At 36.0% G+C, this 26,069-nt stretch overlaps 1 protein-coding gene across 2 annotated transcripts in view; it reads right to left on the bottom strand.

Annotated features, from left to right (window-relative positions):
* The window catches only part of MAP4K5 (mitogen-activated protein kinase kinase kinase kinase 5), a 110,170-nt gene that overhangs the window by 10,806 nt on the left and 73,295 nt on the right, over positions 1-26,069 (bottom strand). For both annotated transcript variants that reach the window (XM_054567585.1, XM_054567586.1), the window contains exons 16-28: positions 25,818-25,885; positions 24,368-24,410; positions 23,617-23,767; positions 22,191-22,288; positions 21,987-22,028; positions 20,823-20,907; positions 18,155-18,234; positions 17,783-17,843; positions 14,869-14,983; positions 7,917-7,975; positions 5,367-5,470; positions 4,813-4,990; positions 1,058-1,126 (exon numbers count right to left, since the gene is read on the bottom strand). In XM_054567585.1, coding sequence (XP_054423560.1) covers positions 1,058-1,126; positions 4,813-4,990; positions 5,367-5,470; positions 7,917-7,975; positions 14,869-14,983; positions 17,783-17,843; positions 18,155-18,234; positions 20,823-20,907; positions 21,987-22,028; positions 22,191-22,288; positions 23,617-23,767; positions 24,368-24,410; positions 25,818-25,885 — 1,153 coding nt within the window. The remainder of the gene's footprint in view (positions 1-1,057; positions 1,127-4,812; positions 4,991-5,366; positions 5,471-7,916; positions 7,976-14,868; positions 14,984-17,782; positions 17,844-18,154; positions 18,235-20,822; positions 20,908-21,986; positions 22,029-22,190; positions 22,289-23,616; positions 23,768-24,367; positions 24,411-25,817; positions 25,886-26,069) is intronic.

Genomic DNA, 26,069 nt, shown 5'->3' with positions numbered 1-26,069 from the left:
GACCTACTGTGCTGCCAGTCATATAAAGTATAAAACATACAATTATATACAACACATAATACTTGATAATTATAATAAATCATTATGTTACTGGTTTATGTATCTACTATACTATACTTTTTACTGTTACTTTAGTGTACTTTTTGTACCTATACAAAAACTGTTTTCTGTAGAACACCATGCTGTGCAATGCTGGCAGCAGCCAGGTACACCCAATGTTTACAGCCTCTCTTGATTGTATCATTTTTCTCTTGTGCTTGATTTATTTTTTAAAAATATTTATTTATTTTTAGAGCGAGGGGAAGGGAAGGAGAAAGAGGGAGAGAAACACCAATGTGTGGTTGCCTCTCACACACCCCGCTACCGGAGACCTGGCCCTCAACCCAGAAATGTGTCTGACTGGGAATGGAACCAGTGAACCTTTGGTTCACAGGCCAGCATTTGGTCTATTGAGCTATACCAGCCAGGGCCTCTTGTACTTGATTTAGTATCATGTTGTACAGTATGCTGTACAGGTTTGTAGCTTAGAAGCAAGAGGCTATGCTATATAACCTGGGTGTATAGTAGGCTATATACCATGTATGTTTGTACAAGTGCACTTTCATGATGTTCCCACAATGACAAAAACATCTAACACATTTCTTAAAACTGAGTATCCCCATTAAGTGGCACATGACTATATATCATCGATTTTTTCATTAATTATGAGGTATGAAAAAAACCTCTTGGAACAGTTTTACACAGAATTTTATATAGAATAGTTCATACAGAATTTAACCCCAAGGTTATGACAAAATGTTCTTATATAATATTTCCAAGTAGGCCAAAGAAAAAGTCACAGAGAATAGCAATGACAAACAGATCAATTAATTACTACTTACTATATCTGTAGTCAATTTAGGTTATTCATCAATAAAACAAGGCCACTTGAGATGAAAAAAGTGAAAATACTGAATTATAGTTTAATAAAATCACTTCCATGAAAAGATTTGTTGTATCAAGTAGTAAACTCAGAATAAACTTTAAAACTCAAAATAAACTTTAAAATAGTACTTACTATCTAAACACACTAAAACGGTATCTCTCTCCAGCTGTGTGACATGAATGGAATCTAACTGTTGGCTGCCTTGGTGGGGGGAAAAACAAGGTTACAGTTACACAACATGCTTTAAAAACTAGAACTTGGAAAAAACACAAATTCTGACCTTTTCTGTAATTTAAAACTAGTCTGCAAAATTTAACACAGAAACTATATTTTGTAATGATATATTGTTTTTTCAAAAAAATGTAGGTAGGTCAACTTAGGAGAACAAACAGTAAGTCCTAAGCATGGCTAATGAGCTGAGAAAAGCTCACTATTAGTCAATTAATAACTTTGCTAGTTCTAGAAGAGTGAGTTACAAAAATAAAATGAAGCAAAGGGTAAATACATAAAAGAAAGATATATGCTATAAAATGACTAGATTTTACTCTACACTTTACAGTAATCAATGGGAAGATGGAAACAAGATCAGTTTAGGTGAATCACAGCATTCTTGAGATAAAAACAAGCCAGTAGTTAAGAAAAAGCAAAAAAAATAAACTGTAATCAGAGAGAGATTTTTCTGGTGTTGGGGGTGGGGGTGGTGGAGGTGCGGCTGGGGGTGGGCGCGCACACGCGTGCATGCACGTAGGCGGGAGTTCCTTTTTGAAGAGGACACTGAGTAATATAATGAACAATTCTGTCAACAGTATCTTTGCAGGAAGCAACTTCCATCACTTTCCTGATATTTGCAGACCTGCTTCTTTTAATATGTGCATAGATGTGATGGCATTTTTGTATATATGTGTGATGACATCTTTGCAGAACATTTTTAGCAGAACAATTCATTTTAGGCACTCAGATGGCCTGAATGGTCTAGCTAAATCTAAGAAAAGATTTTAGATTAATTAGAGCAGTCATTCTTAACTCCATTTATTTGGGAAGCCCATGGATCCTCTCCCTTAAAAACTGCACATCTAAACATAAACACAAAGTTTTATATGTTATTTTGGGGTGTTTTGGACCTTCCAAAGTTCATATATAGATAAGAATTCAGATCAATAGAAGATATAAACTGTTGGGCCCTTGGGCAATACTGCAAAATAGTTTTTCTCAGTAAACTTATGTTCATGCTTTTATTCAACAAATATTTATGGAGTGCTGACAGGAGTTCATTTTAACCGTTACAACTGTTTCCCACTCAAGGCGGGACAGCGGCGCTCAACAATGAATGCAGCTGGGAGGTGGATCAACAATCACTTGTGGAAACGGAGAAACCTAATAAGGACGACCTCTGAGGGCAATCATCCTCAGTACTGGCTCTCCTTAGGAAGCAATTTTGGTTTTGCATTATTTGTAGCCTAGAAAATGTTCTAAGTGGATAGAATAATACAAGTATTAAAAAAACAAACAAGGAAACCCTCCCTTCAAAACCCCTTGCCCCAAATTTCATGAGGACTCTGACTGTCTAGCTTTGAGCAATGTAACCTAATATGAGGGGTCCCCCCCAAAACTAGAATTTATTTATAAAAGATTGTATATTTATTCCTACATGTTTAAACTCCAGTCACCTTCAAAGTACTCTCCATTTAGTGTAATACACCTATTGAGATGTAAACACTACTCAAAACAGTTTTTGAACTAACTCATCGATTTTGATGTCTTTTAGTGCTTCAGCCATTTTTTGTTTCACCTTTTCCACACTAGCAAAATATTTCCCTTTGAGGGCTTTTTTTCACTGGGGGAAACAAACAAAAAAAAACGTCGCTTGGGGCAAGATCAGGTGAATAGGGAGGGTGGAGCAAAAGGGTCATGCTGTTTTTGGTCAAAAACTGCTGAACACTCAGCATGGTGTGGGCAGGTGCGCTTGTAAATCGCCCATCATGTAATGGGCAAATGCACTGAGTCTTCAAAAAAAATCCACTGATACTAAACATAGCCTCTCACAACAATGCCAGCTGGTGCACTGTTACAGATGGGTACCTAAAACACTCACCTAGCGGGGGGAAGCCTGTGCTACAAGAGGTCTACCCTCCAGAAGATAACTGTGTTTTTGGGGGGACCCCCTCATACAGCATACAGGAGAAAGCTGCAGCCATACATTAGATAACTGTATGAAATGACTTGCTCTATACTATTATTACATACTAACCAGTAAAAAAGAGTTGGGACTGTCTGCCAAAAAGGATTTTGGTTTTTAAATAAACTGATTTATATATATAATCCTTCCTTTTTGGCAGTAACTACATAATAGGAATATATTTGAATGTGGGCTACTTACCTTTTTTTTGCTGTGTAATGTGTACTTTTTCTCCCAAATTTTTTAGGGAAAAATAAGGGTGCGCATTATATATGGCTATAGTGATTACATACCGTGGGCCTAATAATCCCGTGTACAATATGCACCAAAATGTGGGAGGGCATTATACACAGCAAAATAGAGTATGTATCATACTAAAACAATGTCATTTGTACCTTCTGTTAGCTATGCTAGGAGGATATGCACCTAACTCAACCAGAAGTATTAAGCAATAAATTAAAAAGAAATGTGGGGTATAAGTGAAGGTGGGAGGGTACAGAATACATTGGAATTTTATTGTACTAGAAATTATGACTTGGTCCATAAAGGGAGTGACATAGTCCAGTGCATGCTATAACTGGCTTATATTTGGTTCTTAAATTTTCAGGAACTTTGCGAGCCAGATGACATCATGTTGATAGTTTGAAACTGGCCATGGTGAGAGTATTTATACCAGAGAAATAGGCAACTGTTACAATCCAGGTTTTCCGCACCCCAAGAGCCTACTTTTAAATATTTACCAGGATACCACTAGTTCATACTGTTTCTTATTCTGAAAATGACATTAGAGGTTGTATGTTAATTTCAATAGCTGAACTGTATAAAGAGTTCTTGTAATTTAGCCTATAAATAATCAAAAGCTAAAGATATTTAATAAGAAACATCAAATTTATGATACTTGTAACAGACTTCTCCACAAGGTAAGCCAGTAATGGAATAGCTGTAAGTAAAACTTGCTTGACTTCTTGTGCAAAAATGTCTTACTAAACCTGGGGTTACAAATGATCAAAGAGTATACTATCTTTGTTTCAAATAACATATCCCCTTCATGTCACTTACTATATAGATTTAAAAAATAAATTGATTCAGTTGTTCCAATTATAAAGTTTGAAAATAAACTTCCCAACCATTTCTGAACTTTCATTAAGACACATCTGATAAAATCCTAAGCTAATGAACCATTCTCAGAAAGTATAAGAGATATAGCCCTGTATCTTTAAATGGTAAAGCTTGGATGCCGCACATGAAAAGCACTTGAGCTCAATGATTCTAAGAATTGTCGAGAGAAAAGCTGACAGGAAAAAAAAAAAAAAAAAAAGGCAAAGCTCTTCGCTTGAGAAGCTGATAAAATCTGAAAAGTACAGGGGTGGGCAAAGGTAGGTTTACAGTTGCTTGGATGAAAACAAACAAACAAATAAATAATACAAGAATTCATTCTGTTTCAAGTACTCACAACTGCAAACCTACTTTTCCCTACCCCTATATCTTAGGAAACTTAAATTATTAAAATTTTCCTTGGTAAAATGACCTGTATCAAATTGCCTTAAGCAAACAGAGATCATAAAGTACATATACGTGATCCTCTGGGCATACTTGGAAAGCTATGATCTGAGTGTTTATTTGACTAAGCCTACATTGGTTGAAACCATTCTGCTTCTTTCATTTGCAAAAGCATCAACATTTTATATAACATAAGGTAAAAAACACTTACCAGCACCAATTTCTGTAAACCATGAAGATGCAGAATTCAAATTGATTGTCTCAAACTGAACTACCTGATTTGATTCAGTGCCCTTGCTAATAGCTACACAGACCATGGGGTATTCCTGTTCAGGTATTACCAGCATTTCAAAAACATTCAAAGGACTTGGCAGAGGAAAATCAAAGTGCTGCAAAAAATAAACAAGAGAAATACAATTTAGAAGCCATCTCTATTCATATTGTTGCTGAATAAATAAAGTCAATGGAAAGGCTTTCATTTTCTTGATCAATCTAATTTAAAAATGATCATGATAAGGATCATAAAAATCTGTAAAATACGTTTTAGAGAAGTGGCCACATTCAGTTTTATGTCTGTGATGCTTCTGAAAGTTTATTAACATAAGTTAAAGAGGAAATCTTAAGAACAAAAAGACTGCTAAACCAAATTAAGATTTAGTTATAAATAACTGTGAATACGCCAACACTACACAGTAGCAGTGAAATCTTAAAATTTTAACTGTAACTTGCACACTAGTGTTTTCAAGGAAGTAAAATGTAATATACCTTTATCAACATGAATTTCTGCATTGGCTCATACCACTGAAGTAAAACAATTCCAGACTGTAAAGCTCCACAGAGGTACTTGTGTCCTGTGTAAGGGTTTCTGACTGGAAAGAAGCAAAACAGATACAGCTGAGTCACTGAATACCTTTGTATGAAAACATAATTGATTTACGTCTAACCACTATGTTGTATACCTGAATCTATACAAAATAATACTGAATGTAAACTGTAATGGAAAAAATAAATATATTTTTTAAAAGCCTAATTAGATAGCTAAAGGCTAGATTAATCTAAAAGCTAACTCGTCTTTCTTTATAAAGGCAATGCCAATAATACACATGGGGGGAAAAAACAAGGAAATGGGACCTTCCAGGGATGAAGGCAAAACTACCTGAAGCAATTATTTAGCTGATAAAGGAAAATTATTGTTTCTATTCACTAGGATGATAACAGTGAGCAGAATTTTTATTGGCTGTTACCCTTTCTCTTTCATTTTCTTATCTCATTTTAAAATTATATACATTTACTTCTAAACACTTTCAATACACTACATCCTTAAACATTATGAACTTTTTACAAGAACAGTACTTTCATCACTAGAACACCTCAACTAGTGTGTAACTTAATAGAACTGCTTCTTAAGTAAACTGACCAAAAGACAGAATTCAGATAAGAAGGTCTGTGAAGCAACTGAAACTGTGATTTTATTTTTAGTTTAGTTTACAACTACGTACTTAAAGTGAAAGTAACTATTTTACATCTTACTAAAGGTTTAACTTCCTTGATTCAGTTCTACAAAAACTTACTGGTCTTTCTTTATCCGCAATTTGACTTCCATCAAGAATGATTATAAAAGTAGTTATTTGCAATAAGCTCTATCTTAATATATTTATGAGTTTGTATCTTAGGTTTTAAGTTTCTAGACCTTTCTTGAGTCATGTATCTGATAACACATATGAACCTGATTCTGCCCTAGAAAATATGCTCACAAAACCTGCTTACACCTAGAGACTATGTTGTGGAACCATGCAGCATTAAGATTAAACAGGAAGCATAAGCAGGGAGTTAGGAGCTCAGGATCTGAAGTCATGGACAGGGTCTGATCCCAGGTTCTGTTACATACTAGTGACATGACAAGTATCACGGGGTGGTTTTAAAGTTGAGATAAGTATACACTACAGAATGTTACCATCCCCCGCGCCCCCCGAGAGGTCTGCATTTTGTTGTCACTGCTGCAAGTTAGCCTCTAAGCCTCAGGAATGTCATAACTGATAGGAGTATCTTTGTTTGCCTGGGACCTTGAGTCACTGGATAGTCTAACAAAATGATTTAAATTGGGGGTCTGGCAACACTGGGGGAAAATAAAATTATCTATAATCCAACTGCCCAGAGTTAACCACTATTAATATTTTGACATACTTAGGTCTTGCTTTCTAGACACAAAAATCTATATTTAAAGCCACTTTTAAAAAATAAGAGAAAACAAAAAGTTATACATCTTAAAATCAAAGAGATGCCTGGGTAAGATAATCAGAAAAGGCAACGGTCTGAAAAAAGAAAAGAAAAAAGGGTAGCTTTTTAGGGTGAATACATGACAGAATGGAGAAAGACAAAGGGAGCAGTTGCAGGAGTAAATTCTGGGGGGCGGGGGTGGAAGGCAACAAGCAACTAAGAGAAATGGCTTGTGAAGCCTGCCCCCTGTCAAGCAGAACTCTCTCCCACTATGTCTCACGGAAGGGCTATCTGCGCCGGGGTCACTGGCTAAGCCACGATTCTTCCGTCGGCCCTTCCTGGGGAGGGAAAGAGCCTCCCATTTTAGAGTCTTTAACAAGGTGGTCCTCAAATTCTCTCTTCTTTGTCTTTTGCAGGACTAACTGCTAAGCTGCCATGCTCTGTGGGCTTGCTTTCTCTACTCACTAGTTGCCATTTTTCAAAAGATGTTTTTTCCCTTTATGAAAGTCTTCTAAAAATTTTTATGGGGTCATAACTCCGCCCCTCCTTTCCTTAACTGTCTAATATTTAAGCAATTATTTTGTGACTAGGCTGAATTTGAAGACCAAAAGTTCTCAATCCTCAACTTAGGACTAATGATTACAACCATAGTCAATTCTGCTGCAATAACAATTTTTGGAGATTTTGGGAAGCTCTCAAATTTGTGATTGGAATCAGAAGTGAAAGTGTTTGTGTGTGGACTGATTTCTCTGACTTCATAGTTGGCTAAACTCCAGCAATAATAATGTTCATAAAGCACTAAGCAGTAACTGTTAAATAAATGAAAAGTAGAATTAGCAGAGATACATCCTCAGGGACTAGGGTTAAAAAACTTTAGGAACATTATGCTCTAAGAAAGCATTAGGACTATTACCTCCAAGCATCTTTATGCCATGTCCCACTATACATTCTTGTGCTTCAGTGGCCCCTTAATTCCTTATTAAAACAAATATAAAGCCTTCCTTCCTTCATATTTGATACTATAAGTCTCTTCAGATAACTTTAAAGATTAAAGATTAAAAATTCTAACCATCAGTTTGAGAAATAGCATTTACTCACCTATGCAACATTTGTGGCAGCCTTTTGTATCAGGAATCTTTGTAGTTAAAGCAAACTTTCTGAAAACATAAGACAATATAAATATACTCTACTGCAGTGGTTTCCAAATGGTGATCTGTTAATCAGTTGCATCAGAACCAGTTAAAGAGCTCTAAAAAACCTGCCTTGGATCCTGACTCCAAACTATAATTTTATAGGACTGGGGCAGGGTCCAGGAATCTATACGATGAGCGCCCCCCGCCCCCCAAAAAGCACAGTTCTCTTTTGGAGGGTGGGGCCCTTATAGTACAGGCTTCGCCCAGCTAGGTGAGTGTTCTAGGAACCCACCTGTACCAGTCAGTGTATCATCTGGTGTTGTGAAAGGCTGCATGCAGTTTCAGTGGATTTTTTTTTGAAGACTCAATGCATTTGCCCATTTCATGATTTATAAGCTCACCTGCCCACACCACACTGAGTATTCATCAGTTTTTGACCAAAAGTGGCATGACCCCCATGCCCCACCTTCCTCATTCACCCTAAGTGATTTTTTTTTTTTTTTTTTGGTCTTCTAGATGAAAAAAGTCCTCAAAGGGAAGTGTTTTGCTGATGTGGAAGAAGTGAAACAAAAAAACAGCAGAAATACTAAAAGGCATCAAAATCGACAAGCTCAAAAAACTGTTTTGAGCAGTGGAAAAAGACATCTCGATAGGTACATTGAGCATTAAATGGAGAGTACTTTGAAGATGACTGAGGTTTAAACATGTAAGAATAAATATACAATTTTTTATAAAGAAATTCATTTTGGGGGGTCCCCCTCATTTAAAACTTCAACAGAAACAGACTCATAGACACAAAGAGCAGACTGGTGGTGGCCAGAAGGGAAGGGGGCTACGGGACTGGGTATAGAGGTGAAAGGATTAAGAAGTACAGATTGGTAGTTACAAAATTGTTATGCAATAGACAATACTGCAATAACTATGTATGGTACCACATGGGTAGTAAATATCAAGGGCAAACAGGTTATAAAGTATATGATTTTCTAGCCACTATGCTGTACACCTGAAACCAATACAAAATAATATTGAAACTGTATTTTAAAAGTGAAAATAGGGAAAAAAAAGATGGCGGAGGAGTGAATGGGAGTCACGCTGACCTCCCCCCAAGACCAAACTGGAATTACAACTAAATAGTGGAGTAATCACCTGGAAAACAATGGAACGATAGTGGGAGAAGAGCCTTGGAGCTGCAGACAGACAGTGGATTCAACTCTCAACAACCTAACGGGTGAGAAGTGTGGTGGAGGCACAAGAGGGTGGGCTGGGTGTCCATGGGCACCAGCACCAGAGGGACATTGAAATGGCCAGTTAGCTCCCCCCAAGAAGAACGGGGTCTGAATCATAAACAGGGACCTCTAAACTACAGCAGCTAAAACCAGGAAAACACACAGACAAAATGCAATCCCGAAAAGCTGAGGGACGCTCTCTGCCAGAGACAGGTGGCTGGGGATGCAAAGAGACATTTAAAGGGCCAACGCAAAAACTGCAGTGGCAGCCACCCTCCTTGATCTCTGGGTAGAGGCGGCAGCAGAGTGGGCTGGTGCCTGGGAAAAGATTGGTGAGGAAAACTTTATGAAGAGAACTGAGACGGCAGCGGCCGGTGGAGGCCCGGTGATAACGCACCTCCCACTCTGCAGCTACCATCTCGCTCAAGCATAAGGGAATCAATTAACCTGCCTTTTGTGCGCTCCACACACAGCTTGTGCGTGTGTGAGCTGGGGGCTAAGTGCAGACTGGCTGGAAGAAATAAAGGATCCCTGACCAAAGGCTCACACAGCTGCATTGAGAGCCTTGAGGAGAGACTGGAGACGGAGGTGTTGAGGAAAGAACAGGAGGAGGAACCAGGGAGTCCCAACTCCCTCCCCATTCTGTAGTCTCCATTCTGGGCGGGCAGGGCACGCCCCCTCAAAGAGGGAGAAGTGGGGCGCGGACAAGCCAGACTGCCCGCGATCGCAACGCCGTCCGCACAAATAGTGGATCCTTGGCTGAAGGGGTCACAGAACTGCACAGAGACCCCTGAGGTGTTGGGGAAAGAACGGGAGGAGGAACCGGGGAGTCCCGACTCCTCCTTTCCCTAATCTCCATTGTGCAGGAAGAGGCCACACCCCCAAAGAGCCAAAAGCTGAAGAGCACACAATAGACAGCCCAAAACCACCCAGTGCAGGCGCACACACTTGTGCCGACTGGCCGGCGAGGGTTGGCAAGCGTGTGTGTGAACCAGTGCGGGCTGGCGAAGGCTTGCGTGGGCTGGCAAGGCCTCCCACAGGTTGGCACCGATGGGGCCTGCAAGGGAGTGCGCAGATTGGCGAGGACAGGTGTAAATCGATCTGCGCAGGCCCGTGAGTGCAGAGTGGTCTGCAGAAATAGTGGATCCCGGGCTGAAGGGGTCACAGAGAAACTATCAAGAAGACACAAGAGGATATGAAGAATACCATTTCTGAATTGAAGAACCCAGGAGAAGGAATCAAAAGCAGGCTGGATGAAGCCGAGGATCCAATCAGTGAGATGGAGGATAAGGTCGAAAAAAGCTCCCAGAAAAAACAAGAAATGGAAAAAAGACTCAAAAAGAATGAAGAGGCATTTAGGGAAATGCAAGACAATCTGAAACACAATAATACCCATATAATAGGGATACCAGAAGGAGAAGAGGAGCAAGGGATAGAGAACCTCCTCGAAAAAGTAATGATGGAAAATTTCCCCAATTTGAGGAGAGAAAGGGTCTCATGGATCCAGGAGGCACAGAGGACCACACTCAAGAGGGACTCAAGGAGGTCCACTCCAAGACACATCATCATTAAAATGGCAACTATCAAGACAAAGAGAGAATCCTCAAGGCAGCAAGGAGTAGGAGAAAGTAATATACAAGAGGGCCCCAATATGGCTAAAAGCTGACTTCTCAACAGAAACACTATAAGCCAGAAGGGAATGGCAACAAATATTCCAAGTAATGAAAAGCAAGGGCCTACAACCAAGGCTGCTCTACCCAGCAAGGCTCTCAATGAAAACAGAAGGGGAAATACGGAGTTTCCCAGACAAAAGAAGGCTAAAAGAATACATCTCTACCAAACCAGCACTCCAAGATCTGCTAAAGAGACTGGTTTAATGACATGAAGGAAAAGAGTGAGAAAGAGAAAAACACAGGTACAAAGAGAAAAAATGAGTAAGTTTCTATCAGTAATAACTCTCAATGTAAATGGACTAAATGCCCCAATCAAAAGACACAGGATAGCTGAATGGATAAGAAAACATGACCCACACATATGCTGCCTACAAGAGACTCACCTCAGAGCAAGAGACCTACACAGATTGAGTAAAGGGATAGAAAAAAATATTCCAAGCAAATGGGCAAGAGAAAAAGGCCGGGGTTGCCATACTTGTATCAGACAAAGTAGATTTCAAAACAAAGGCCATAAAAAGAGATCTAGAGGGGCACTTTATAATACTTAAATCAAAGGAAGAATCTATCAAGAAGATATAAACATTGTAAACTTATATGCTCCCAATATAGGAGCCCCCAAGTATATAAGGAAATTGTTGGACGACTTCAAAAAAGATATAGACAGCAACACACTGGTAGTAGGGGATTTCAACACCCCACCATCAAAAATGGACAGATCTTCCAAACAAAACATCAACAACGATATTGTGGAGCTGAATGACGCACTGAATCAAATAGACTTAACTGACATATATAGAACCTTACATCCCAAAGAAGAAAAATACACATTCTTTTCAAATGCTCATGGCAGTTTTTCAAAGATAGACCACATGATAGGACACAAAGCAAACCTCAGTAAATTCAGGAAAATTGAAATAATATCAAACTTTTTCTCGGACCACAAGGGCTTGAAACTGGAAATCAACCTTAAAGAGAAACTTCAAAAACTTGCAAACTCATGGAGACTGAACAGTAGACTATTAAACAATGAATGGGTCAATAATGAGATAAGAGAAGAAATAAAAAAATTTCTGGAAACAAATGAAAATGAACATACAACAACCAAAACCTATGGGACACAGCAAAGGCTGAAAGGGAAGTTCATAGCAATACAGGCTTACCTAAAAAAGATAGAAACATTTCAAATAAAAGACCTAACATTACAACTTTAAGAGTTGGAGAAACAACAACAAATAAATCCCAGAGCAAGGAGAAGGAAGGAAATAGTCAAGATTAGAGCAGAACTGAATGACATAGAGACGAAAAGAACAATTCAAAGGATCAACCAATCCAGAAGCTGGTTCTTTGAAAAGATAAATAAAATTGACAAGCCTTTAAGCAGATTCATCAAGAAAAAAAGGGAGAGGACCCAAATTAATATCAGAAATGAAAGAGGAGAAATAACAACTGATACCACAGAAATACAAAGGATTGTCAGAAACTACTATGAACAGTTATATGCCAAGAAATTTGAAAATCTTGATGAAATGGACAAATTTTTAGAAAAATATAATCTTCCAACACTGAAGGAGGAAGAAACAGAAAGCTTGAACAGACCGATAACAGCTGTAATTGAAGCAGTAATCAAGAAACTCCTGGCACACAAAAGCCCAGGGCAAAACAGCAGGATACAAAGTCAATATTCAGAAATCAAAGGCATTTTTGTACACCAGCAATGAAATAGAAGAAGAAATCAGAAAAAAAAATACCATTCGATATAGCAAGAAGAAAAATAAAGTACCTAGGAATAAATTTAACCAGAGGTAAAAGAGCTGCATGCAGAAAACTATACAACATTGAAGAAAGAAATTAAGGAAGACACAAATAAATGGAAGCACATACCGTGCTCATGGATTGGAAGAATTAATATCATCAAAATGTCCATATTACCCAAAGCAATTTATAGATACAACGCAATCCCTATTAAGATACCAATGACGTATTTCACAGAAATAGAACAGACATTTCAAAAACTTATATGGAACCATAAACAACCCCGAATAGCTGCAGCAGTTTTGAGAAAGAAAAACAAACTAGGAGGGATCACAATACCGGACATGAAACTATACTACAAAGCCACTATACTCAAAACAATCTGGTACTGGCACAAGAACAGATCCATAGACCAGTGGAACAGAATAGAAAGCCCAGAAATAAGCCCAGGTTTATATGGGCATCTAATATTTGACAACGGGGGCAGAAGCATAAAATGGAGCAATAATAGCCTCTTCAACAAGTGGTGTTGGGAGAGTTGGACGGCTACATGCAAAAAATTGAAACTGGACCATCAGCTGACACCATAAACAAAAATAAATTCAAGATGGATAAAAGACTTAAATATAAGTCACAACACCATCAAAGTCCTCGAGGAGAACATTGGCAGGAAACTCTCAGATATCCCACGCAGCAATTTTTTCACTTATATGTCTCCTAAAGCAAGGGACATAAAGGAAAGAATAAACAATTGGGACCTCATCAAAGTAAGAAGCTTCTGCATGGCTAAAGAAAACATCAGCAAAATGAAAAGGGAGCCAACCGTATGGGAAAATATATTCGCTAATGATACATCAGATAGAGGTTTGATCTCCAAGATACATAAAGAACTCACTCGACTCCACTCCAAGACGACAAACGACCCAATCAAAAAATGGGCAAAGGACCTGTGCAGGTGCTTTTCCAAGGAGATACAGAGGGCCCAGAGACATTTGAAAGGATGCTCAGCATCACTAACCATCAGAGAAATGCACATCAGAACCACCATGAGGTACCACCTCACACTGGTCAGAATGGCCCTCATAAACAGATCAACAAACAACAGGTGCTGGCGAGGCTGTGGAGGAAAGGGAACACTAGCACACTGTTGGTGGGAATGCAGACTGGTGCAGCCATTGTGGAAAGCAGTGTGGAATTTCCTCAAAAAGCTGAAAATGGAACTGCCTTTTGATCCAGTGATTCCCCTGCTGGGACTATACCCTAAGAATCCCAAAACGCCAATACAAAAGAACCTATGCATCCCAATGTGCTATAGCAGCACAATTTACAATAGCCAAGTGTTGGAAGCAACCTAAATGCCCATCAGTAGATGACTGGATCAAAAAATTATGGTTCATTTACACAATGGAATACTATGCAGCAGAAAGAAAAAAAGAACTACTAAACTTTGCAACAGCACGGATGGAACTCGAGAGCATTATGCTAAGTGAAATAAGCCAGGGGGTGAAAGACAAATACCGTATGATCTCACCTATAAATGGAACCTAACCAACAATACAAAGATGCAAGAAAAATAAGACCAGCAACACTGAAAGGAAAAGAAACCAACAGAGACAAGAGGAAAGGAGGGAGGCGGGGCAAGGGAAAAGGAAGGGAAGGGGAAAGTCAAGGAACATATATCAAGGACTCATGGACAAAACCAAAGGGGAAGAGGTGAGGGAGGGAGGGGGCAAGGGAAAGTGGTGGGGGGTAGGCAGAGACAAATGTATTTAAAAAAATAAATTAATTAATTTTTAAAAAAAGTGAAAATAATAAGCACTAAAAAAAACTTTTATGGGTAACTTCATAGAAATATTGACCTTTTCAATTTTAGATGACATGTGTTTCAGTGTAAACTATCTTTCAAAATTAAGACAAAGTTTTTTTTAATCCTGAGGACATTTTTCATTGCTTCTAAAGTGTGGGGGGAGAAAGAGCGAGGGAGGAAGGGTGAGGGAGGGAGAGGGAAGAAGACAGAAACATGAAAGAGAAACATGGATTGGTTGCCTACAATACATGCCCCAACGAGGGATCAAACCTGCAACCTAGGCATGTGCCCTGACTAGGGATTAAACCCACAACCTTTTGATTTAGAGGACAATGATCCAACCAGTTGAGCCATATGGAGCAGAGAAAGACAAAGTTTTTTAGTGGACAAAAAATAATGGCTATTTTAAAAATAAACACTAATTCCTCTTTCTCCTAGAATAATCAGAATATTTTGTACCTTGGTAGTATGCGGTCTGGAAATCTATGAGTTTGAATGTGAGCAGCTAATCCTGGTTTTTTGGCTTGTTCAAACAAAGCTATCAGATTATGAGAGTAGAGTTGAAAGGTTTTTCCTGTAAAAAAGAAACATGTTATTTTTATTAGAATCATTTACAGCAGAAAAAAAATAATTTTCAAGCGAAAGAAAACATAATTACCTTCTAAAATGAGGAGTCCAGAAATGTTCAAAAAGCCAAGCAATATAGAAAACACATACAAACAAAACAAAAAACCCAGTTAATACTATTTTGAAAGATAACAGATAACATGAATTTTGAGAAAGTAGACAATTGTGTTTCTTAATACACAAATTAGGTATATTCTGACTAACAGGTGATCTGGGTAGGATACACATAGATCTTAATAAAGCCAGCACAGAAACAGAAATTGTTAAATACTGCTGTACAATGGACTGAGTTACAATGATGGGCATGTGATTATTTTAGTATAACATGGAAAATTCTATTGTGTTATTTTTTGGAATAGACCTACTCATTAGCAATTTATCAAAATACCTTGGATTAAAACTGTGAGTGACATCTTTATTTTATGTATTTTAGTCCTCACCCAAGGATGTATTTATTGATTTTTAGAGTGAGAGAAGGTGGTGGGGGGGAGAGAGAGAAACAGAGAGAGAGAAATATCAATCGCCTCCCACACATGCCCTGACAGGGGATCAAACCCACAAACTTTTGGTGTATGGGACAATCCTCCAACCAACTGAGTTACCTGGCTGGGGTGTGAATGACATCTTTATAACAGATTGAAATACTAAGAGAAGTAAAGCAAACTAATATTATATGTCATAAAACAAATATAACAGCAATTATTATGTAGAAATAACAGGAAATATGATTTCCATATAATCAAAACCATAGCTGTCTTAAGTGTGTGGACATAAGGCAAAGATCTTCTCATTTCATGTTATACCTGGTATGGTACTATAACAACACAAAAAGAGAGAGAGAGAGAAGAGGAGGAGGAGAGAGAGAAGGGGGAGGAGAGAAAGCGAGTGAGAGTAGGAGCACAAGTACACAAGAAAGAGCCAGTCTTATCCTCAGCAAAATTCTCTATAGTTTTTCAGAATGCAAACATTCAGCCTAACATTATGCCACTCTTCCTCTCTCCATTGGCTCTATGCACAAGCTAGATACATGGCTAGCTAGGTAGCTAAACACAGAAGTACATGTATGTGTGCACATCCACACAAAGGCCGACCCTTAAGCAGAACAATATTTTCTCCTATTAAGCTCTGCTACCTACTTTTATTCAGTTTTATGAATCATTTTAACTATGATATGAGAACTAATTTATAGGATAACTTTTCCCTATTTTCCTTAGTTATTTTATAGACATACAAGATGTAATCTGTGTGTTTTTAAGCTTATTTCTAAAAACAGGTGTTAAGTAGAGACAAAAGCAGTAAATATTAGAGGAAAGTGTCTATGTATACAATTCAGAATTGTTAAGTGAAGCATAACTGAATTTAAGTTTATTTTCTTAATAATGATAATTTAATATTTTGTTAAACAAAAGTAAATAAAATTTGGAGGAAACATAATTTAAATCAAACAGATTAAATACTCTTTGAGGACCCCCACTTTTTAGAAGCCATTTATGCACAATCAAATAATATGTTCTTTGTAAACAATGTCATTAGCTCAAATACAAAGATTCCTTAAGAATCTCTAATTTGGTGCTGGTGACCAGAAGAGTTCAAGTTACACACACAGTTAAAATTATGAAAATAATATTTCTTAAATTAGGCCACAATTCATAATGATCTACTTATCAATGAGTGAGAATGTGTATTGGTACTGATGCTGTAAAGTGTAAGTAGCTGAAAGGTACACTTAATACAGAAAAGCCTGACAGTACAGTAAATAGTGCAGGAACATAACCCTCATGTAATCTGCTGAGACACAGAGCAGGAGAGAGTATCAAACCAAAGAAGTAAAAAAAAAAAAAAATAAAAAATACTAAAATTATTTAATCATTCAAAGTAGAGAAAGAGATGAATGCAATTTTAATAGTTAATAACATTAGGATTAAATCAATGAACAGAGAAATAATTTTCTTGTACTCTACTATCAGAATGAAAGCAAGCGGCAAATCTCTAGGTAGCCACTTAAGTCTAAAATGTAGAAAAATAAAAAATAGCATTCAGTAGGTAAGAATTTTTTTTAAAAAGCCTAAAATACCACCCATGAATCTACTGCCAAAAACAACCAAAAAAAGAAAAACACAAAAACAAAACTAGAATAGGTTGCTCTGGAACCTGCTTGTTTCTAAAACTTGAAAGCAGCGGTCCAGGATAATTAATATGTGGTCCAGATTAACATGAATTCTACCGGAAATATCTGCAGAAGGCTTCACAGTTCACTAAGCGCTCTGGATATCATCTCATTCCATCCTCAAAGCAACTTCCGGGGCTGTTATTGTTACCATCGTTCTTTTACAAGTGAGAAAACTGAGGCTGCCAGAGGGTGACTTGCTCAAGATAACAGAAAGCAAGCAGCAAGATCCTCTGATTCTTCCCCTTCAACTGTTAATTCTTAACAGAAGGCAGGAATGATAGTGACAGTGGGAGCAGGTGAGTGGAAGGGCATGGCCTCAGGTGACAATCACTGTGATATTCCCCGGGAGTTGAGATCCTGGGCAGATTTGAGAAGTGCTACCTTAACTGAAGATGGGGTCCCTTCTCAAAATTTCATCCCATTCTAAGTTGGTAAAAAAATACATGCAAATATAAAGTTACTATACTAGATTATAGTTACCCAAAAATAACAAATAACATTTTAAAATAATGCATATTAAAATTACGTTTCTCTGCTTATCTATTATTTTTCACATTATTTTCATCATATACATACCTGATAAAGACATTAAAGTATTATTGATAACATAGAGCCAAGTACATTTCCTTGGAAATAACTATAAAAAAAAAAAAGATAATTAAAACTCTCCAATTTTCATTTCCTTATCTCTTAACCTCCAAATTCCAACAGTCTAAAATAGTACAAAAAACAACTATTTTTTCAGTAAATTACCAAAACATAACTATTTTTCAGTAAATTATAGGAAAAAAGCTTTCAACATGAACATGCAAAATGTACAATCTCACTTCTTTAAATGTTTAAATCATACGATAATTAAAAATGAGGCCCATATAAATTGATTTAAAATTAAGATATTTCCTTTACTCAATTTACCCAAACTAATTTGAGTTAAAACTTCTGAATTACCTGTTCCATTGTTGCCTCATGTAGCTCATTGAGATTCAGTGTGTAAATACCATCTTCAGTTCCAAAAATTATGTACTGATCTAAAGTAGTTGAGATAAACCACCAGAATTTACTATCATTTTCTGAAATCATTCACAAAAATAATGGCTCTATTTTTTAATTGTATTAAGAGTTAGCCACCCACCCATTCAAAGAAAAATTATTTTCTAAAATCCATGTCACCTTCTTTACCTCCTTCCCCAATTCATTTCTTATTTTTAAAAGCAGATATATTCTGTTACTCATTCTGGCTTTACCTTACTGTACAATCCTTCCTTTCAACATAATAATTTTCGTATCTTAAGATTTTTTATGATAGCTATATTTTTTTACCAGACATCTCAAATACTCTTTGAATGAGGAAATTAAAAATTAAATAGAAAATATAAATTATGACATACCAGAAACCATGAGCATACCTAATATGTAGGCCCTGGCTTTTAAATATTATTTTCCACTTAAAAAAAAACAACAACAACAAAGAACAGGACTTCTTGGAGAGAGGACTGATTCTAATTCTGGGGCAAGGAAAGTATAGGATGATTCTAGAAATCTTGCTACCCCAGAAAGTAAGGAAGTGCTCAGAAAATAATGAGGACATATTAAACAAAAGAACATACAAGCTCCCATTGCTCAAAAATTTCAACAATTTAAGTGCTAAAATAAATATTAAGTGTGACAGATCATATCTCACAGGATAAAAAAAGGATTCATAAGTTCACCCTGTAAAAATACAAAAATGAATAAATGGAAAAGAAAGGAGATTGACAACAGACATCAACTGAACGTCTCTAATGGATGCTAAAATTAGTCAAAGTCTGAAGAGTAAAAGGATATTTATATAGTTTTAATGTATTTCTACACGTATTACTTAGCAATTATTTTGGGAAATTAATTAATTAAGTAATTACTTAAAACTTAGAAAGGGAAAAATAGGAACTTGACAGTGGAGAAAGGTAGTGAACACCCACCTGAAACAACTGGTCGATATTAATATCACTAGTATTTGGACAGGCTGTTATCATGTGCCTCCAGCTATGATGCACTAAGCTGAGCACAATGACACTTCTGTGCTATTCCTGCCAAAAATGCATATCCTGATCTAAACATCGAACAAACCCAGATTAAGGGATATTCTACAAAATAAGTAGCCTCAAAAATGTCAAGATCAAGAGAAAGATGGAAAGGTGGATAAACTGTCCCAGACTAAGACTAAAAAGACACAGTAGCTAAATGTAACATGTGATCTTGAATTTTGAACGGGGGGAAAAAATGAGGAAGGAAATGATAAAGGACATTATTGGAATAATTAATAAATTTAAGTGTGGACTGTAGATTGAAAAATAGTATTATACCACCGATAAATTTCCTGATCTTTATAACTGTATTGTGGCTATGTAAGAGATAACTCTTGTTACTAGGAAGTACAGATTGAAGTACAAGGAGAAGAGGAGCATGATGTGTTCAACCCATTCTCAAGTGATTCAGGAAAAAATGCATATATATAGTAAAACAAATGGGGCGAAATAAAAACAATCAATGATTCTGAGTTTCTTGAACAACTTTTCTAACTTTTCTGTAAGTTTAAAATTATATCAAAATGAAAATTTACAACACAAAGAAATCCCACTTCCCTACAGCTAAAAACATTTTCTTCTCTCATACTTTGTATTAGTGACATTTAAAGCAGATAACTATATGATATGACCTGTTTTTATGACCGTGAAGTAAAAACAAGCATTTCCTGAACACCCTCTATTGCTTAACTCCTGTTTGCTAATTTCCAGACACCCTGGTAGGGTCCTAACTTCCTTTGGACACGGTGAGTTGTATTAAGGTTTTCTGTTATAAAAGATCATCCCTACAGCAAAAGGTGTTAAGTATCTTCCCTAAGTCACAAAGTAATGACAGAGCAGAAATTCAAACCCAGATCTGTTTGATAAGAAACTTTTGCTTCTATCTATTATGCTTTCTCACTTTAAAAATAGTTTAAATTTTTTAAAAATAAATTTTATTTGCCAACATTTCACACTTGCAGAAAACCTGTGATAGTAGAAAGGATTTCTGAATGTCCTTCACACAATTCCCACATCTGTTAATATTTATCAGTTTGATTTTATCATTCTTTCTCTCTATATACACTTTTTTTTGTCTTCTCAACTTTGTTTTTTTTGTTTCAAGTAAGTTATAAGCACAATGCCCCATTACTCCCAAATGTGTACATTTCTTAAAGAAAAAAAAAAGGTCTTATATAACCACAGCATAGTTATCAAAATCAGGAAACGAACAGAGAAATGATACTATTATCTAGTCTATTGACTTGATTTACTGAGATTATTAACTGTCCCAGTACTGTCTTTTTGCGTAACAGAAAATCCCAAATTATGGTTGCAATCAGTTGTGATGTCTCATTGGTCTCCTTTAATCAGGACCAGTTTCTTTATACACTTAAATTCTAATGCTTTAAACCAAATCTCTTATTTACCTACTTAGGTTGTTGTGGGTACCTACACTATTTAGTATCTAAGTTATATTTATAACGTAAATAGCCTTGGTTCACTAATCATAAAGATCCTTTCCCATAACAAATATTTTATTGGAGATGTGTATAAAACTTCAGAAATTTTACCTTTTGTATCAGGATGTATCCAGGATGTTGCACAATTTATTTTCAAAGGGCAGCCATCAAAAACTTTGGAAAAGCATGCTCCCATCTTATTTATAAAGAAAAAAAAGTTGACTTATTTAAATAATTTATATATTCTTAGAAAATAGCTAAGATTATTATGAAATGTTAAATTGGCTCTATAAGTATGGTTTCATTACAAAACAAAATTCACATTTTGATATAAATTAATTCCTTCTCCCAATAGAAACTCATATTATTTCCTTCTGTAATCTATATTTTAGGGCAAAAATATCAAATTTATCAAACATCTACTTATGTCAATGATATTCTATAAATTTTAAGTCGCTGCTTATCTTTAGGACTAACATTTAATAATGTGAAACAATGGATTATTTTATTGAGTAACACTACTGTGGTTATAATTAAAGAGTTATAGTGAACTGCACTATAACTCTTTAATTACAATAATAGGGAAAGAAACTAATCTTTATGCTATATATTGGACTTGTACTGCATAAAAAGATACAATTTCTAAAGCATCCTATTCATATGACCCACCTTACAGATAGATTCTACTGACGGACTAGAGAACAAGTGTTGGCATAGCTTTCCTGTTCCTTTTTACTGTGTATAGTTCAATGTAAAAATGGCTTCAGATGTAGAAAAATATTTAACCCATATAATGAAGAGGATATAATACCATTAATATCATCACATCAATATTAATTTGGCCTCTGTAGGCTAATCTGAGAACCAAGATGCTTATATTTATGAAATGTGACTCTCCACCCTGGCCTGAGTGGCTCAGTTGGCTGGAGTGTTGTCCCATAAACCAAAAGGTAGTGGGTTTGGTTCTGGGTTATAGCACATGCCTATGCAGGTTCTGTTCCCAGTCAGGGCGTGTACATATGAGAGGCAACAGATAGATGTTTCTCTCTCACACTAATGTTTCTCTCCCTCCCTTCCCCTTTCTCTAAAAAATCAATAGGCATGTCCTCAAGTGAGGATAAAAAAAGGTACATGGTATATCCAAATGCATTTAATGTCTTTGTATTTTATAAATCTTTCCTGTCAATGATTCAAGGTAATTGACAACAAATAAACAACCTTCTCCTTCTAAACACATAAAAACTGGCAAGTGACTCATATAAAAATATTCCTTACCAGCACTTTTGGGGTTGGTGGGAGGCCATTGATGACTGGTTTCTATGAGAAAAATAATTATTCTGTAAGACCTCTTAAGCCTTAAAAAAATTTTATACATTTATAGAAATTCAGTTATTTAAATTCTACAATTAAATAGACTATGCTCCTTATATGAAAATACAGTGTTAGTTACCACTATCACAAAATGCCTGTTACACTTACAGGGAAATCTCGCTTGTCCTTTTTTCGTGGTAACTGTGGTGCTTGTGCGGATCCTTCTGTATTTTCACTAATCAGTTTTGAAATACCATCACCATTTCCTAAAGAGAGTCATAGTTAAAAGTTGAATAAACATTCAAATAAGTACTTTCGTTAAAAAAATAATTTCCCTTTCCTCCAATACTTGCTAAATTTTATTTTTCAGTTACATTTTATAGTCAATTATTGGTTACAGGTGTAAAGCATACAGCATAGTAATTAGACAATTATATACTTTACAAAGTGATCCCCCCAATATCTCAAGTACCCATCTGGCACCATACTTAGTTATTATATTATTGACTATATTCTCTGTGCTGTTATTTACATCCCCGTGACTATTTTGTAACTACCAATTTGTACTTCTTAATCCCCTCACCTTTTTCACCCAGCCTCCCAAACACTCTCGTCTCTGGCAATCATCAGCCTGTCCTTTTTATCTATGAGTTTATATCTGTGTTGTTTGTTCATTTGTTTTGTTCTTTAGATTCCACATATAAGTGAAATCACATGGTATTTGTCCTTCTCAAACTTACTTTATTTAGCACAATATTGGGTAATCCTTTATTGGAAATATTCTGTCCCATGAGTTAAAGTATCTTTCGTGCCTCTTTCTGGATTCTATAGAAGTAGCATAGCATCTTCAGCAGTGGTCTTAATGCATGAAAATAACAAATGTCTTTTCATATTGTGAGAAAAATGAAATCTGACCTATTGATGCTGATATTAAAGGCCTTTCATAATTGACCATCAATCTATCTTTTCAGTCCTATCTCCCAGTATACATCATTTAAAAGCTCACATTTCTACCATACTACTGTAGACTGTATTTCAAACACATTCAGATTTTTTTGCTCCACTGCATTTGTTCATTCTTACTTGTTCTACAAGAATGCCTATCAGCACTGGCTCCACCTAATGAAAGCTTACCACGCTGTTTTATACTCTGCAAGGCCTTGCCTACTCTCTCTTTCCTGTCCCTACTTCCCTCAGAAATCTCTCATCCTCTATTACATATAGTTAATTATTGTCGAAGACACTTATAATACAGACTGTCTTATCTAATGTTATATGCACATGGGTATAACTTTGGCTATAGACCCTATACTTCTGGAGGGCAGAACATTCATTCTTCTTTCTGGATCCTATACTATTTAGTAAGGAATCAAATTAGGGTTGAATTGGACTGAATCTATTTAGAACCCATCCATGTGAAATTTTAAAGATATTTCACAAAGATTTAAATACTACTAAAATTGACTAAAGAAAAATGACATTTTTTAAAATATGAACAAAATGGCTTTCTTTTCAGTTTTCACTTTCATGTATTTACCCGGATCACAGTATCTAGCTACATGCACTCCAGGGCTGCTGATAATGCTAGCCATACCAATAGAGGAAGTCTCAGCTACAGGAACACAACTTGGGCTACTCTGTCTTCTGAGAAGTTGGGGAGGTCTGTTCTCTGAATCAGGGCAACGTTTTATAGTTGATTTTTCTTCATCTAGGAGGTTATCTTCAGGATAACTGTTTATTCTTGGCTAGTGATAAGACACAAAAATAATAAATTTGAGTGTATTAAACAGTAACAGTACATTACCATTATGCATCAAAGACTTTGGGGGGAGGGGATATGCCTTTTTTCTTTCTTTTATGGAGTTCAATTCACTGGGCTAATAGACAAAGTAAGCAAAAGTGGAGTTGCTGTTCCAACACAGCTATGAATTTGCCATGTGATTTTTAATCAACTCTAACCTAAAACTGATACAATTTTTATAACCAGTGAAATTATGTAAATAATTTAAATAAAATATTTAGTACCTAGAAACAAGGAAGGAAATGACTCAGTGAAGTATGACTCTACTGAAATGTCAAATTGTATCAACAGGAATAAATCAGGATTGTAAATAATGAACTGTTTACCACTTCTCCATGCAGCCAAATATTTTCTCAAATGAGCAATAACCTATTTTTCCTCTAATAGTTATTTTACTATATCCTTTACATCTTTATAATCCTCTCTCAAAGAAAACTGTATCTAAAATAAAATTAAAAGAATTTTGAACAAATTCAATTACATTACTTTTAAAATTTAATTATTTAAACAAGTATTTATTGTTTAAACTCTATCAATAGCTCACCTTAGGAGGAAGGGGAGGTGGTATTGCCCGTTTTGAGGTTGATCTAATACAAAAGGAAAAACACAGTTTAGATGGTGATAAATTATCGTAACGTAGATATACTATTAAATGTGCATTAAAATCTGTTTATATTCAGGGGATAGAAAAGACAATTAGATCATGGTACACAGTATTTTAAGAATCTATAGGAAAACCTAAGATCTCATCTGTCAAATTGTATTAGTGTAACTACAGAGATTTTTATACACTAAATAAAAGGTTTTTTTACTTTATGGTTATGCTTTGCAACATTTAATATATAATAAAATGAAATTAAACTCAGTAGTAAAAAACAGAGTCAGAATTTAGAGTTGGAACCCACAGTGAATCACAGATTCAAACGGCTGTATTATCAAGTCCTTTGCTGCTCTAAGTAGGGTCCACAGATCAGCAGCATTGACATTACCTGGAAACTTTCATAAATGTACCTTCTAGACCCACCGAGTCAGAATCTGCATTTTAACAAGATCTCCAGGTGAGCATCCAGACACATCAAAGTTTGAGAATCACTGATCTAGCCCACTAGTTCCACACACTTATCCACAGTTACTGCAATCAATTTGGAAGCTTTCAGGATTCTCAGATTCTAGTCCCAAAGACTATATTATATAAGTTGACACACTTTTTCTGTAAAGGGCCAGCAAGTAAATACTATAGGATTTCCAAACCAAATAGTGGTCACAACTACTTAACTCTTTTGTTGTAGCATGAAAGCAGTCATAGATAATATATAAACTAATGAGCATGGTTATGTCCCAATAAATGTTCATCTATAGACACTGACATTTAAATTTTACATAATTTTCAAGAATAACAAAATATCACGGTTCTTTTGATTTTTTTCATTCATTAAAAAGTGTAAATACCATTCTAGTCTGTGGGCTGTACAAAAAACAGGAAGTGGATAAGATGTGGATTATTAAGTCAGTTTACCAAACCCTAGACCTATAGGCCTCATGTGGGGCCCCAAGACATGCATTTTCAAAAAGCTCTCTAGGTACTGCGGTACACAAACAGGTTTGGAACTACTTTTTTAGGCTATCCCTGTCAATTGCTGGGGGAAGACAGGTCAGGAATATGAAGTAACTACATTGCAGAGATGAAATTGGGGCTTTTTGGCTCCCCCTATAGTATTTGTTCCCATGATATCATGTGTCTAATTTTCAATATATTAGTATTACACACACTACATTCTAATTTAAAGAACAAAGCTAAAAACCTTAAGAATCAACACATGATGCATTTTGGTAATGAAAAAAAGTCAGAAACTTTACATTGACAAGAAGCATAGTAAAACTTTTTAAAGACTATAAAAGAAAACTTATTGGGATAAATAAATCACACCCCCTCCCCCAATACTGTTATTATGTAATCAAGTAAAATAAACTTTTTATGTTAGTAAACAACTTACTTTCCAGTATTTGCACCATCAACAAAAAGATTCCACTGTAATACAAAGTTTGGGTCTGATGATACTCCCTGTGAAGGTAAAAAACATAGAGTTTAAATTGTTACTTTAAAACAGATATTAACCATTTTACTGGAGTCAAACAAAAGTTCAGTCATGATTGTTAATCATCTTGGCTTTCAATCAAACTTCTTAATCTCCAGCTAGATTAGCTTTCATTTGACATATTTAGGTCAACGAGTCATCAGTTGACTA

The sequence above is a fragment of the Pteronotus mesoamericanus genome, unplaced genomic scaffold (assembly GCF_021234165.1).
Source record: "Pteronotus mesoamericanus isolate MK-2021 breed Mesoamerican mustached bat unplaced genomic scaffold, CSHL_Meso_final contig_182, whole genome shotgun sequence".
Classification (NCBI taxonomy): Eukaryota; Metazoa; Chordata; class Mammalia; order Chiroptera; family Mormoopidae; genus Pteronotus; species Pteronotus mesoamericanus.
This window is presented reverse-complemented; position numbering and strand designations above follow the sequence as displayed.